General features: G+C 33.8%; 1 protein-coding gene and 1 long non-coding RNA gene across 6 annotated transcripts in view; one reads left to right on the top strand and one right to left on the bottom strand.

Moving 5' to 3' along the window:
- The window catches only part of PHIP (pleckstrin homology domain interacting protein), a 128,352-nt gene that overhangs the window by 63,611 nt on the left and 49,405 nt on the right, over positions 1-15,336 (top strand). For all 5 annotated transcript variants that reach the window (XM_059890069.1, XM_024996925.2, XM_024996924.2 and 2 more), the window contains exons 16-19: positions 8,653-8,781; positions 9,821-10,046; positions 11,195-11,332; positions 12,081-12,264. In XM_059890069.1, coding sequence (XP_059746052.1) covers positions 8,653-8,781; positions 9,821-10,046; positions 11,195-11,332; positions 12,081-12,264 — 677 coding nt within the window. The remainder of the gene's footprint in view (positions 1-8,652; positions 8,782-9,820; positions 10,047-11,194; positions 11,333-12,080; positions 12,265-15,336) is intronic.
- LOC132346201 (uncharacterized) lies at positions 6,931-14,964 on the bottom strand. The gene is made up of 2 exons (XR_009495967.1): positions 14,847-14,964; positions 6,931-8,105 (listed from the first exon to the last, which is right to left on the bottom strand). It is a non-coding gene; the product is annotated as an uncharacterized lncRNA (long non-coding RNA).

The raw sequence follows: 15,336 nt of genomic DNA, 5'->3' as shown, positions 1-15,336 counted from the left end.
CTTTCCTCTTAATAGAGGATCTGCATGATAAAAGCACTTGAAGGGGTGTGTGTTGGGTTTGTTTTTGTTACTTCTAAGAAGCGTATGATGAGTGAGATGGTTTAACTCAGGACAAAATGGAATAGACAATACATGCTCCGCTCTCTCCTGCCCCTCTGTTTCCTCTTTTAACTAAAAATAAAATAATCTTAACATAAACTTTTAAAAGTATTTGTTGAAAAAGCATACTGTGTAAGGCGGAAAGTTTGAGCCCTTTTGTGTTTTTAAAGAATCAGAGAAAGAAGCTGAAGAGAAGATTAACATGAGATAACTTTATTTTTCAAAGAAAAACAACAAAAAAATGCTAATTCTAGGCCTTAAGCTTTACTTATTTATGTTCATCTAAAAACTTAGTCAGTTATTCATATTTCAGCTGAACAGATCCTATGTAACTTAAGTATTCTGGGCAAAGCTTGAGTATTGTGGGATATTTTATTGAAGGTTGATAGTAAGACTATTTCAAACTAATTGCACAGAGTTGAGCAAGCCCACATTTTGTCTTTGGCAGTGGCAGGAGATAAACTTTATCTTGTTTTGATAAGGGTTGTTCTGAATTCTAGTTAAGAGGCTCTAAAGTTCTATTAAATGTGAAGAGGCAGATAAATTAATCCTCCAAATAACTTGAAAATGTGTACAAACTCTTAACTAAAGTTGAGGGCTTTTGTAATATTCCCCATTCTCTGAAAGAGATAGGCAAGTTTAGAAGTTTTAATATGACCATAAATGTTCCTAAAAACAGAGTTGTTTTTATACCCCTTTTTCCCTTTAAGTTATTACAGTACAGCTAAGTTTTAAGTACAACTTTAACTAAATGAATATTACGTTGATATGTAAAGATAGGAAAAGAGACTTTGAAATTTCTTAGTACTAGGACATTTGGAATTTGTAGATCCCATTTTAGTAGCTTACGTTGTATGTCTGGCACTTCTGCTGTATCTTTTCTGCACTCTTCTCTCTATTTCTGTTGTTCTAGCTTTGTCTGTCTGTCTTTTCATATCTTTCTATTTCTATAATGTTTTTCAAAGCTCTAATTTTTGCTCTTTGTCTGGTTTTGATATTGAAGAGTACAATGTCTCTGGCTAGAAAGCAATTTTACTGAATTTGAGTTTTGCTTTGCTTTTGTTGTTTACTGGGTAAATTCCAAATAACAGTTTTCATTTATGTAATCAAATTTTCCTTATTTATATAATTGTTAACCTTTCTTTTACTTAAGAGATTTTTTTTAAAAATGTTCCAGTGTCCACTAATCCAGAACAATATATTTCTCCTTGCAACGTTCCAAACAAGCAGAGGCTGCCAATCCACCACTCAGAATTTTTGCACATGCATACTTCTGACATTAACATGTTCTCAGTGTGACTTCTGTTTTAGTTTTGGATAATTGTAGCTACATGTATCTAGGAAAGGGAGAAATAAGCTTGAAATAGGTGTATCTCATATTGTGTTCTCTTGTGAATCAAGATTTTAAGACCTTTCTCTTCCTCTCTCTTCCTTCATCTTTTTCCTTTTTTTCTCCGTCCTTTGCTCTTACCTCACTACCTGTCATCTAACAAGATATCATATACTTGTACTCTGTTTGTTAAAAGAACTTTTTATGCTTCCAGTCTTTGTTTCAGCCTCTCTGCATAAGAAATTACCTTCAATCTTCTGATTATAAACTTTAGTTATTGTCATTTTCTTTCAGATTTCTGGGATTTTTTTGATTCTGTCTTTCTCTTTCTCATCTATATCTTGGTATGAAAAACATATCTTAAAATTTGTCGCCATGAATGTGAACTTGTCTCTAGCTTGTCATACTCTATTTGGTGAATTACTTCTACATAGTAATTTTTTGATGTGTTTCATGATTTGCTATCACAGGGATATTTGAGATTTGATAGTTATAAGGGAAAGTATATGAAATCATAGAATGTGAATATGCAGGTATAACCACTTTGATTAGCAGATATTTGAGTGCTTATTTTGTACATAAGCACAAAATGTAGACTTCGTCCCTCTTTTTGTCTTTTTACTCCACCTTGCTGCAGTTTTTAGAGAGAGAAAATATACCTGAAAAGGTAAAGGTAGCTAAATAGTTAGAAATGATAGATAGCTTATGAGGAAAGATAATTGGTACATCTAAGGATACGAGGATCACTTCAGGGTGAATGGTCAGAGGAGGAAGAAGTAAGAGAAATACATCAGTAACCAAATAAAAAATGTTAAAGACATGTTCATAGAGTAATTCAGAAAGTTTTTCTGGAATAGATTTTGAAAAATGGGTAATAAAATGAAAAACATAAAGTGAAGTGGCTTGTTGGTACCCTCATATTACTTGTAAACATAATATTTAACCTAGTGGGAGTTAATTGGTAAATTAATTTATAAATTACTTTATATTCCAAAAACTTAAGAGAAAAATAGGTTGGTTGCCAGTGGTAGTATTTCAGGTATGAAATTGGATAGGTGGAAATCTGCTTTCATCAGTGAAATCATAATGAAATATTGTAGGAATGGGTAGTAAATTTGTGAAAGAAAATTATGTAAGACTTGGTGTTTTGTGATGATAAAAAGGTTAGAGCTAGAGAGTAACAAAACTTAATGTGTGGAGAGTGTTGAGCTTATGTAATCTTGACAACAATAATACTATTAATGGAAATAGGAAAGATGTAGAAGAAAACTGATATTTTCATATGTTGTGACATAGTGTTGGGCTATCTTTGTGTTAATGGACAGCCAGCACTGGAGATAGACTACTTGGAAAGGCTAGTTATAGAGAGAAAGAACTATGCTCTTCCATGTAGAACACTGTCTAACTCATAGAGACAGAGAGGACAGTGTAGCAGGTTTAAACGTTTAGAAGTACAGTTGATGCTTGAACAACATTGGCTTGAGCTGTGCAGGTCCACTTATGTGCAGATTTTTTCATTCATAAATACTACGGTGTACTACCCTAGAATCTGTGGTTAGTTGAATCCATACAGTGCAGACTGTTGGGATAGAGAAACTGCATATATGCAGGGCTGCTATAAGTTATATGTGGATTTTTTGTGCAGAGGTTTGGCAGCCCTCATCTCCTTCATTGTTTAAGGGTCAACCCTTGAACATGTTTAGCAGAATGGGGAAGACATTAGTCTCTAGAAAGTGTGTTGTAAAGACAGTATGCTATTATTGTGTCAGAGAGGCCAGAGGAAGAGAATAAATTTCAAGAAGGACTTGATTAAGAATTTTACTTCCTCAGAGAAATCAGAATATGGGTAAACAAAATAGTGTTAAATTTGAAAATGAGTTATTTATTTTGGTAATATATTTTTCTTTTGGTGAATGTTAGAATTCCTCAAAATCTCTTTTATATATTTACTGGTTTTATCAAGCCAGTTACAACAGTTTTCTTTTTTATATTAACTTATTTATCTTGGAGCCATTTATTCTAAATAGCTATTTTTAATTCATATGTAATAATGTTGCCATTAATTAAAGAATTTTCAGTGTTAAAGTAAATATTTAGAAGTAATCTTTTAAAGTAATTTGATACCTGGATCATTGGAGTGTGATAGTTTCCCTTAAGATATATTATTTATTTACACTTAACTATAGTTGTAGTTAGAAGGTGACCAAAGCATATTTTAATCATAGGTATGACAGCGTCTGTCTCCAGTATCTCATGCACATTCTTAATTAAGTTTATTCTTTTCTGGGTTGATAAGCTTTAAAGGTTCTTTAAACATAAGGAAGGGCTTTCTACAGGTGAAAGTGAAAGTGAAATTGCTCAGTCATGTCTGACTCTTTGTCACCCCGTAGACTATAGCCTACCATAGATTATAGCCTACAGGCTTCTCCATCCATGGGATTTTCCAGGCAAGAGTACCGGAGTGGGTTGCCATTTCCTTCTCCATTTCTACAGGTAATTCTTAGCATAAATTTAGTTTCTCAGCTGTTTGATTCTTGGGCTATGAGTCTATCTCATAAAAGTATTAGGGTATTTTTAAAAATTCATAATTTTAAATTGTGGAGTATTTTCTAGGTGAGATACTTGTTCTCTTCTAATCAATAGTATATTTTTTAAAAATGATATATTTTAAAGTGAAAATGTTAGTTGCTCAGTTGTGTCTGACTCTTTGGGACCCCGTGGACTGGAGCCTGCCAGGCTCCTCTGTCCATGGGATTTTCCGGGCAGGAATACAGGAGTGGATTGCCATTTCCTTCTCCAGGGGATCTTCCCGACCCAGGAATCGAACCCAGGTCTCTTGCATTGCAAGCATATTCTTTTCCAACTGAGCTATGAGGGAAATACTAGAGTGAGTAGCCAGTCACTTCTCCAGGGGATCTTCCCAACCTGGGGATCGAACCTGGGTCTCGAACCTGGGTCTCCTGCGTTGCAGGTGGATTCTTTACCATCTGAGCCACCCAAAAATAGACCCTGGTCATAGACTTGGGGTAATTCCATTAAGATGATTCTGCCTAAGAAAGCCCATATTTTAACCATCCTGATTGAGTTCCTTTAGGAATTCATACTTCTTGTACATCTCTGTATGTGTTCCTCACAGTTGATGTAACCTAGACCCTGTAATTTTAGTCTGCATCCTGGTGCTTTTAGGGTACCTCATTTCCAGATTATCCAATTCTTCCACTTCTTGAAAATTAGGTGTAAAGGATTTTAGAATTGGGTAGGACTCTAGTGATCATTTAAATGATCCCTGTCATTTCCCAGAGATACTAAGTGATGAATCCATTACTAGAGGAGAGGTCTTCTCATTCTTGGGCCTCACTCTTCTGTGTCCTTTAAATTTCATCTTTCTACTTCACAAGAATTATGTTAGAAGTTCTGGATTGTATTCTGCCTTGAAAAGGGTATTAGTATTCTTCATTAAGGGCTTCCTGTTAACTCAGTGGTAAGAATCCACCTTTCCATGCAGGAGACTTGGGTTTGATCCCTGGGACAGGATGATCCTCTGGAGAAGGAAATGGCAACCCACCCATTCCAGTATTCTTGCCTGGGAAATCCCATGGACAGAGGAGCATGGACGGCTACCGTCCAGGGGTTGCAAAAGAGTCGGACACAACTTAGCAACTAAAACAACAACATTCTTCATCAAATATGACAGTTCTGTCATCATCAAAGCTCTTAATTTATAAGTTTTTATATCGATTTAATTTTTTCCAAGTTTAATATAAGCCTCTAACAAGATTGTGCTGCTCCTTTCTTGAAAATATTTCCAGAATCCTTCAGTCAGTATGAGAATTTTCCTACAAAGGAGTCATTTTAACTTCTGATCTTTTCATCTTTTACTTTAAAAAAAAAAACAGAACAAAATATCCTTCGCATAGTTCAACTCCTGTTCTTTAAGTTTTTGCTTTAATAAGTAAACATTGTCGCATTGATTTTCTCAGCTAGTATGAGTTTTATTGTGTGGTCTTTGTTTACGTATGTCCCATAGTGTGTAGCAAGCATGCTTGATATTATTAGGGGAATAGTTCATCTAAACTTTACTTATTTTGAAAATTTGGTGGTTTTCTTTTTCTTTTCTGTTTTTAAACTTATTAGAGCATGATTATAAGTACTAAAATAAGTATATGTAATATTAAATTTTATGTTGACTTACTCTGTTGAGCATTAATATTTCTTAAATATATTTTTTAATTGAGGTATAGTTGATGCATAATATAGCTTCATTTAACTTTATAGCTTTAATATGAATAGAAAGGAAACTTATTTTCTCCCATTTGATTTTTGAATGTAGGTCTCATTGATTTCTAGTTAAACATGCATATTCCAACACTGCCTTTATTATTAAATTTTTAAAGTATTCTTAATCATACATATTCTGACCCTAGTTTAAGAAGAATCTGAAAAAGATTTCTTTTCAGAGAGAAGTATTGAACTCTTTTTTGTGGTTGGCATAGTTAATCATAGCATAAATCATAAAAATAGCTAGAGTATATTTAGTTATATATGTGTGTGTGTGCACTCCATCATGTCCAACTCTTTTGCGAGCCCATGGACTGTAGCCTGCCAGGCCCCTTTATCAGTGGAATTTCCCAGGCAAGAATACTGGAGTGGTTCGCCATTTCCTCCTCAGAGATTCTTCCAGACCCAGGGATCAAACCCACATCTCTTTTGTCTCCTGCGTTGTTAGGTGGATTTCTTAACCACTGCACCACCTGGGAAAGCCCTATTTAATTATTTAGGAAAATATTTTCCTACTTTGTTTCAACTAGAAAGCCTAGACGGCATTTTGTAGTTAGAATTGTTTATTATCTGAGGACCTTTTCCTAAAGATAAATTTGGCATTTTAAATAAGATGGTGATGGGCACCTTTTCTAATTGGTTTGTAAATAGAGCAGATCTATTTTCTTTAATGAATAGTTAATCCAAATAATGTACTTTTGAAATACAATTTCATATTCTCCATAACTCTGGAGTTATACAGATGGCTTATCCCAAGAAAATCAGTACCATTGTGCCATATTCATAATGGCATGTGTTACTGTATAAGAAAACAGTGATCTTCAATAGGATTGCTATTTTTTTCTTTCCTTTTTTGAAAGTTCACCTCTCCCAAGTATTCTTTTAGAGATCTTCTCCTAACTGTAAACATTGGTAGATAGCACGGATATAGGGTTGATTAATCCTTGTGACAACTTCCCTCCAAGCACCCCAAAAGAAAAATGTAGAGCAGGATTGCCTAAATGTTATATGAAGGATGCTATACGTAGGAGTGTCTGTCAGATATCCTTTAGCATTGCTGAGTCAGACTTGCAGATCTTTTTCTTCCTCTGTTCTACTGCATACTTAGAATTGGAAGCATTTATTATGTAAGATTTATAGAGTAGTTGGGGTTTTTGGTTTGTTTTCTTTTTGTCGTCTATGAAATTTTGAAGGAATTGAGGCAAATAAAATATCACAACACATGATGAAGACATTTTTAATTCTTTGGTCTTGATCCTCTTAGTAAAATTCTATTTGGAGGTAAACTTTGTTCGTGTGATTAGTTATGCATTTATAACAGTTCCTGTAACATTTTATTTCCCTAGACAGCACTGAAAAATAGAGATGTGAATCCAGTCATTTCTACTTGTAGCCTTTCATGTTGTAGAAAATACAAAGCTGTCTGGCTACTAACACACTTAGGCTGATTTGGAGAAGTAGTTCTTCTCTTTCTCAGTTTTGAATAGTTTTAAAGGAGAGTTAGAATCAGTTCTTTCCCTCTGTTATCTTATCCTCCAGGATTCTTCACAACCAGGAAATGATCCTGTTTCACTCATTCATTTTCTTGCTTTCATGTATATCTTTTCGTGTATTAGACATAGATTGTTTCACCAAGTTTCTTTCATGTGATTAAATTTTAAGGAAAGTTATTGCTTTTCCATTATTATCACCATTTAAAACAGCATTAGTAAGCACCAGTGTCCTCATTCCTTCTTTTCAACAAGCCAGAGGAAAAACCAGTTTTCTTTATGAAGTAAATAAACCTGTTTGTTGTACTGTGGAAACTTCTTAGGCAGAGCCCTTCCTTTTAGAACATTTTCTCTTTTGACCAGAATGCAAACTTGCCTCGAGAAGTCAACTGTTCTTCTGTGAGAAGTCAACTATTCTTCTGAGATTTAATTTCATTCTGTACTTGGTGAACTATACATTCATCCCTATGCCATATTTTTAACACTACAGAAAATTACCACTTCTCTCTTTTCCAAGCATTTACTGGGATTTGGGGATATTACTAATGAAACTCAATTTGTTCTAGATCAGTGGATACCGGAACAGAGAGGAGGTATTTCTTACCTGATAATGTGTGTGTGTTCCGATTCTGCTAATCCAGAAATCCAGTCACATTTGTTGAAAATCATCCTTAGTTGTTATTTGTTAGGGAGTCAACTCCCTATTTTAGTTGTTTTCTGAAATTCAGTCCCTAGATGTGCTTTAGATAGGGTAGAATTTTTACTCTTTCAGAACACTGCTAAAGAAGTTTTCAACTGGAACATAGTCTGAAGAAGCACTGAGAGCAAAAAATTCAGAGTGGTGATTGGCCACCTCTGTTTGATTGACAGGTTGCAGGGAGAAACCCATTCGTTCTGGATTAATGGAACTGGAAAACAGAAAACAATTATCAGGTAAAAAAAACCTTTTCTTTAACCTTTGAAATTCACCATTTAAAAAATGAGTCAGACCATCAAGGGAATTTATTACCAAAAATAAAAATTTAGTGTCTTGTGAGCAGTGATCTCTGGCTATTACTTCAAGAGTTACAAAAATCACTACAGTTACTCCACATTGTCAGCCTTTGCTGAAACGGCTTGATTAAATACAGATAAGATGGACTGTAAGGTGCAATTACGTTTTAAATCTGGGTTAAAGACATGAAGCAGAATTCTATGGGTGGGGGAGAATGGTGGTGTTCTGTTTCCTGACTTGTGTCTGGTCTATGGATAAAGCTAATACATTGGTTTTCGAGGCTTTTAATCTGGCACTTTTCATGAATATTCACAAATTTTGTACTATACTGTGTTTTATCTTTACTTCAATAGGATATATACTTAAATATCTTTTACCATAGAATTTTAGTAATAATAGTCACCAATCACTTCTTTATATTTTAATGGCAGTTTTCTGATTGTTGGTTAAATACATTTCAGATTGAAGGCCAAGGACATGGTGCAGTATTTGACTGCAAATGCTCTCCTGATGGTCAGCATTTTGCATGCACAGACTCTCATGGACATCTTTTAATTTTTGGCTTTGGCTCCAGTAGCAAATATGACAAGGTAGAGTATGATGATGCCTCTATATATCTATTCCTTATAATTGTTTGTTTGCTTGCTTTTAAATCCATAGATGTATAGGGATTATATTTCATGGAGGGAAGTTATAATTTTTATATTTCAGAAAAAATAACTTTTACTTAGCCAGCTAGAACAATCTAGATAGCAGTTCTTAGGTTGGGGTATATAAGATATATCATATATATATATATATATGGGAGATGTTCATAGAGGGATTTGTTGAAATTATGTAAAATGTTTTACTTACGTGGATAATATACATTTATCTGGGTACAATTTTGTGGCTTTTATGTGGTTCTCAAAAAATGTATGGCCTACTTTGATGGTAGCTAATTTTTAAAAAATAAAGATCCTATCTGAGATTAGTGACTAAAAGATTTAAATTGTTTATTTGTGGTAGAGTGGTTTAAAATGTTATAATAAAAATGGAAGTTCAGGTTTAAGAAGTTCTAAATTAAATGATAAAATTTTGAAGTTAGATGTGTTAGGTATGAATTTTTATTTCAGAAATTTTAGAGATGTTAGTTTTTAATATTATTATATAAACCATGCTTACTATATACTTATGGATTTTCTTAAATTGTATTAGTTTGGTTTCATTGAAGAGTTTAATTCAAAGAATAAATTGATTTTTCATTGTAAAATACTAAATCAAATGACCATGCATAGTCATTTTAAAAAAAAAGATAAATCATGGTAGCTCTGGGAAAGTAAAGGTACTGTTGAAAGATTTATGCCTGCATTTAATTTTACTATCTAATTTCAAATTACGTTACTTTTAATGTTTTTTATGAATATAATCTCTTCCTGCTCAAGGGAAAATTCATAGTATCTACTTTTCTAATCATAAAATTTAATGCAGAAAGTACAGATAAAGATTTATTTAAAATTAACTCTAGAAAATATTATTCTTTTATATTGTTTAATTCCATGATTTATATTTAAATGTTTGCCTTCCATTAAAAATCTATAATGATAAATTTTTCTTTGTCCAATCTTTTATGGGTCTTTCTTTTTATAGATTGCAGATCAGATGTTCTTTCATAGTGATTATCGGCCCCTTATCCGTGATGCCAACAATTTTGTGTTAGATGAACAGACTCAGCAAGCACCTCATCTCATGCCACCCCCTTTTTTGGTTGATGTTGATGGTAATCCTCATCCATCAAGATACCAGAGATTAGTTCCTGGTCGTGAAAATTGCAGGGAGGAGCAGCTCATCCCTCAAATGGGGGTAACTTCCTCAGGTAAATGATCATTTGAATAGACATGCAAATTTTCCTTTTGAAATCTTTTAAAATGGATAATTGGGTAGAACTTTGTTTTTAATTGTTTTGAACAAATGAGTAAAATGATTTTTTATATTCTTTTAAAAGTTCTTTGAATAATACTTAAGTATTGTAAGACAGTTAAGCAACACTGGAGGTTTAATTAATTTGGGGCTGTATCTATTTATAACCTTCTGGGGACTAATAGGGTACTAATAGGGTAAATCTGTATTTGGTATGGGATGAGTCAATTCATTTATTCATTTCGCAACATACATTGTAAATCTCTGTCCCTGACACTTGCTAAGCTGTGGTATTCAGTAGTGAATTAAATGCATTCCTTGTTCTTATGGAGTGAGATAGGTTTGTAAACAGTTAATAAACAAATATATAGTTAATCATGATGAATGTTATTAAGGTGAATAATATAGTGTGGTGTGAGAGAGCAAATAAGACTAGATAGCCTATTCACATTGAAGATTGTTTTAAGAAGTGATCAACTTTTCAAAGTTTAAAAGCAAGGTAGGAATGAAAAGTGTTGCTGTTTTGGAGAGTGAAAGTTAACATTAGTTCAAGATTCGAATGGGAGTTGATTTTCTCATCACTTTCCTCATGTTGACAATAAGAAATTTGTTGAATGAAGCAGTAAAGGTTTTTGAGAAAGTGAGTAATCAGGTTTGCCTTTTTTTAAAAGAAGATCTAAGATTAAATCCTTGTTTAAATCCTTAACTGGATATATGACTTTGAACAGTTATTTTGGTTTTCACTTACAATACCACTAATTCTACTTTATAGATTACCACTTTATAGGTATTATTAGTTCTACTTTATAGACAAAGTGGAATTAATAATACCTATGGACCTGTGATATTGTAAGGATTTTGAGTACCTGAATCATGGTAAACACTTAGTTAAAGTTACGTTGTCATTATTATTTTTAATAAATTAAATTTGAAGGGGGTATGTTTCTTTTTTTTTTTCTTTTTTTCCTCTCTCTCCCCTATCATTTACAGTTGCTCGTTTTAGGTCTTTTATTCAAGCAAAATTTGTGTTTAATTCTGGACTCAAAGTGAGGTTGATGAATGAAATGGTTTGAAGTATCCTTAGCATTTTTGTGATTTACATAGGACTGAATCAAGTTTTAAGTCAGCAAGCAAACCAGGATATCAGCCCACTGGACAGTATGATTCAAAGACTACAGCAGGAGCAAGACCTGAGACGTTCTGGTGAAGCAGCTATCAGTAATACCAGCCGTTTAAGTAGAGGTAAGCAGGGACTATTTTAAGTGCAATATTTAAAAAATTAAAACAGTCTAAACCTACAACACTAGAGAAACAGTTTAACAAATATAGTAAATCCATGATATGAACTATTTGACTGCCAAAATAAGCATAATCATGATTTTGAAGAATATTTAATGACCTAAGAAAGTGTTTATAATACAAGGTTTCAAACTATGGACAATGAGTTTTTTAGTAGGTATATCCTTACAAATTTCTTGTAATGAACATGTTTAACTTAGAAAAATGTTTAAGTTAAATAAAGTTCTTGAATACATTTCTTTGATAGTGGAATACATTCAAAACCACATTCTTGAACATCTCACCACTCTTATTGTTGTATATTACTAAATTTTAGAGAAATTTTAAAGCAGACTTATGAACTATGAATGTCCTTGGGTTTGTCTGTTTTTGCTTCTTACATGGTTTTCCCCAAAACATACAGTGGGCATTTTTTAAAAACAGTGATTTTACATCTTTGGAGATAGTCAGTAGTTATGATTCATTAACTTACCTGATCAACTAAATAACCTTATTTTGTTTTCATTAAGCTTTGCTTGTGGTTTAGTTCCTGATTTGGTAATTTGATTATTTGCCATAGTATGAAGTTTCATGTGAAAGATAGTATGGATTTTTTTTCTCCTGGTATTTTTTTTGGTTTGTTTGTTTCCTGTTACAAGCTAATGGAGAAATATCTCTAAATAGAGCTTTCTATATTAATTTTTGCTCTTAGGCTCTACAAGTTCTACCTCAGAGGTTCATTCACCACCTAATGTAGGACTAAGGCGTAGTGGTCAAATCGAAGGTGTACGGCAGATGCACAGTAATGCACCAAGAAGTGAAATAGCCACAGAGCGGGATCTTGTAGCTTGGAGTCGAAGGGTGGTAGTACCTGAGCTATCATCTGGTGTAGCCAGGTAAGGGGAGTTACGAATTTGTTTGTATTCATTTTGAGTTGGTCTTCAGAGTACCTTTCCAGCTCTAATTTGTCTTAAATTTATCTGAAAAGAGCTAATGTTTTAAACTATTCATGACTCTGGAGAAAAGTTAAATTTCAGTAAATGTCCCTTCCTAGGATGATTCAAGTAAATGACACTTATGGGGGTAGGAGTTTTTAAGGTGAGTGGGAGGAATTACAAATTTGGCTTGAACAAATACATGAGATTTTACCGAGTAGCATATTTGAACTTTAGTTTGTCTTGCTTAATTGTATCTTAAAACACATTTCATAAAGTTTGTTACAACTGAATTTTTTATGGATTTTACTAATCATTCACACCAAGTCATTCACAGGCATAGTGAAAATACATTATTTATTGATAGGTTATTACTGATTTTTTTTTTACTATTGAAAAATATATGTGTGTGTGCTCAGTGGCTTCAGTGATATCTGACTCTTGCAACGCCATGGGCCGTAGCCCACCAGGCTCCTCTTGTCTATATTTTCAAGGCAACAATACTGGAGTGAGTTGCCATGCCCTCCTCCAGGAGATCTTCTCAACCCAGGAATCAAACCCATGTCTACAGCATCTCCTGCATTGGCAAGCGAGTTCTTTACCAGCTGAACCACTGGGGAAGCCCATTTAAAAGTATACCTGTAAAATTAAAAAGTCTTGATTTAATGTAATCCTATTCTCAAGGTCATTGCTGTGAGAGAAGTTTATATCCAATTCCTTTTGATTCTTTAGTAATGAAATACTCATGAAGTAGGTCCATTTGAACCCCAACTAATACTTACTGTATATTTTAATACTGTACTATAATAAAAAAGATTAAATTTGATTTTAGGATTATCTAGTTCTTAAGAGAGTAATAATATAGTTAAAATATTTTAAATCTGATTATGCTTTTTTGATTGGATGATACTTCAAATTTGTTTTAAGTTTTAGGATTATACACCTGAAGTTTAAATTTGAACCATAATTTTATCTGATGACAAATACACTCAGATGTTCTTATTAAAAATTAACTCAGTGTATTTTTAGTTATATTGATGTCTACTTGTTAATTACAATGTTAAGGTTTGAAGAGGGTACAGTAAGTAACACCCATCATTTTAAAAACAGATCTGACTACTTGAAAAATGACTCAGAAGAATAAAATAGGAAATCAGAATATTACTTCTGTTATTGATATAGCTGTGAAGAACATAACTATCTGCATGAACGTTTGCTTCCTTATACTGAACTTCAGTACAGGTAGCACTGGGCCACGGTATTTCTCTCCATGTGAGGCAGTGGTTTCCCTTTTTAAAATGCAGAGCAGAATGTATACATTACAGGCAGGCGTAGAACTGGGCCATTCTAAAATGGATTTTCCTTCTGGAGCATCCTAGTGAAATTGGTTCACTCTTCCTACCACCAGCAACGCATGCAAAACGGTGCAGCCCCTCTGGAACAGTTTGGCGTTTTCATAGAAACCTAGACTATCACAAGATCCATTGATTGCACTCTTGGGAACTTAACCCAAAGAAATTAAACTTATTTTAACCCAAAAACCTCTACACAAATGTATAGCAGCTTTATTCATAATAGCCAAAACCTAGGAATACCCTAGATGTCCTTCACTGAGTGTATAATCAAACAAACTACAGTATATCCACACCATAGAATACGACGTCATTAAACAGAAACGGCCTGTTGGTACACATCTTGATTGAGTCGTGAGGGCTTTATGCTGAGAATCCCCGTTTAGGGACTACTCTTGACATGTCAAAAGTATAGAGATAGAGAACAGACTAGTGGTTGCTAGACACTGTGGGGAGCAGGGGCTGAGGAGAGGAGAAAGGTGGATATGATCATTAGCAGGGCACTCAAGGGAGCTTTGTGGTAATGAAAATGTTCTGTATCTTGACTGGGGCAATGGATACAGAAACCTGCACGTGTGATAAACTTGGATAGAACTAAACACACACACACACATATGAGTAGCATAAAACTGGGTGATTCTGAATATCAGTGGGTTGTATTCAATATCCAGATCCAAGTTATGATGTTGTACCATAATTTTAGAAGATACCACCTTTGGAGGGCACTGGGTAGAGGATACAAGGAACCTCTCTGTATTATTTCTTAGAACTGTGTGTAAATCTACAATTATCTCAATAAAAAGTTTAATTAAAAAAAAAGAAACAAAATTAAATCCAAGGCTGTTCTTTTCACAAGATTTAAGTTCATTCATTTCCACTCAGAATTCCAGCTAGCTGCATTAGAGGTTCTGCAGTTAAGTATAAAATGACAGCATTAAATCACCCCAGTAATAAAATATCAACATTATAGGGCACTTCCAAATTTGAATATTAACTTCTTTCCAACTGTGTTAACTCCAGGGAAAAATTAAAGTTCAGAGAATAAATACCCTTACAGTTCAGAAACTTTGAAGTTTTAAGGAATTAAAATTCTAAAAAAATTCTCTTGTCCTTGTGAGTTCAGGTTCTATGAAATTAAACTTCACAGTTAATGTTCCTAAAAACTTCTGTACCTCAAATTCAGCTTGATACCTGGATAGAGTTGAAGTTTTTTCAGTGACTGAGGCCTGACCTTCCTTTCATCAGAGAGAATGCAGTTCTTTCAGGGCTTCAGGAGTTAATCGTAGATCTCCCTCAAAGATCTGTTGTGCCTCTGTTTGTTTGTTTGTTTGAAGATTCCAACTGTCTCTGTGACACATTAAGATTATCACAGCATAAGCCCAACACTGTCATAATTAAATTCTGTTTTTAATGTTTGACAGTGTTCTGAGATCCTAAAACTTTATTTGCCAAAGACCATAGCAGAAAATGGTAGTATCAAGTTCAGGTGGACAGATTCTTTCTTTCCTACTGGAAAGACATCCAGTCATTTAATACTAAATGTCCAGAACTCACAGTCTCTGAATTGAAGCTCAGAAATCTTTATCACATGCCTAATCTGAAAAGAAAACATTGATGCCTGACGTTTCCTTTGGGGAGAAATCGGTTACAGAAATTATAGATTAGGATATGTGGCTTTGAA

This window comes from Bos taurus, chromosome 9 (assembly GCF_002263795.3).
Source record: "Bos taurus isolate L1 Dominette 01449 registration number 42190680 breed Hereford chromosome 9, ARS-UCD2.0, whole genome shotgun sequence".
Taxonomy (NCBI): domain Eukaryota; kingdom Metazoa; phylum Chordata; class Mammalia; order Artiodactyla; family Bovidae; genus Bos; species Bos taurus.
This window is presented reverse-complemented; position numbering and strand designations above follow the sequence as displayed.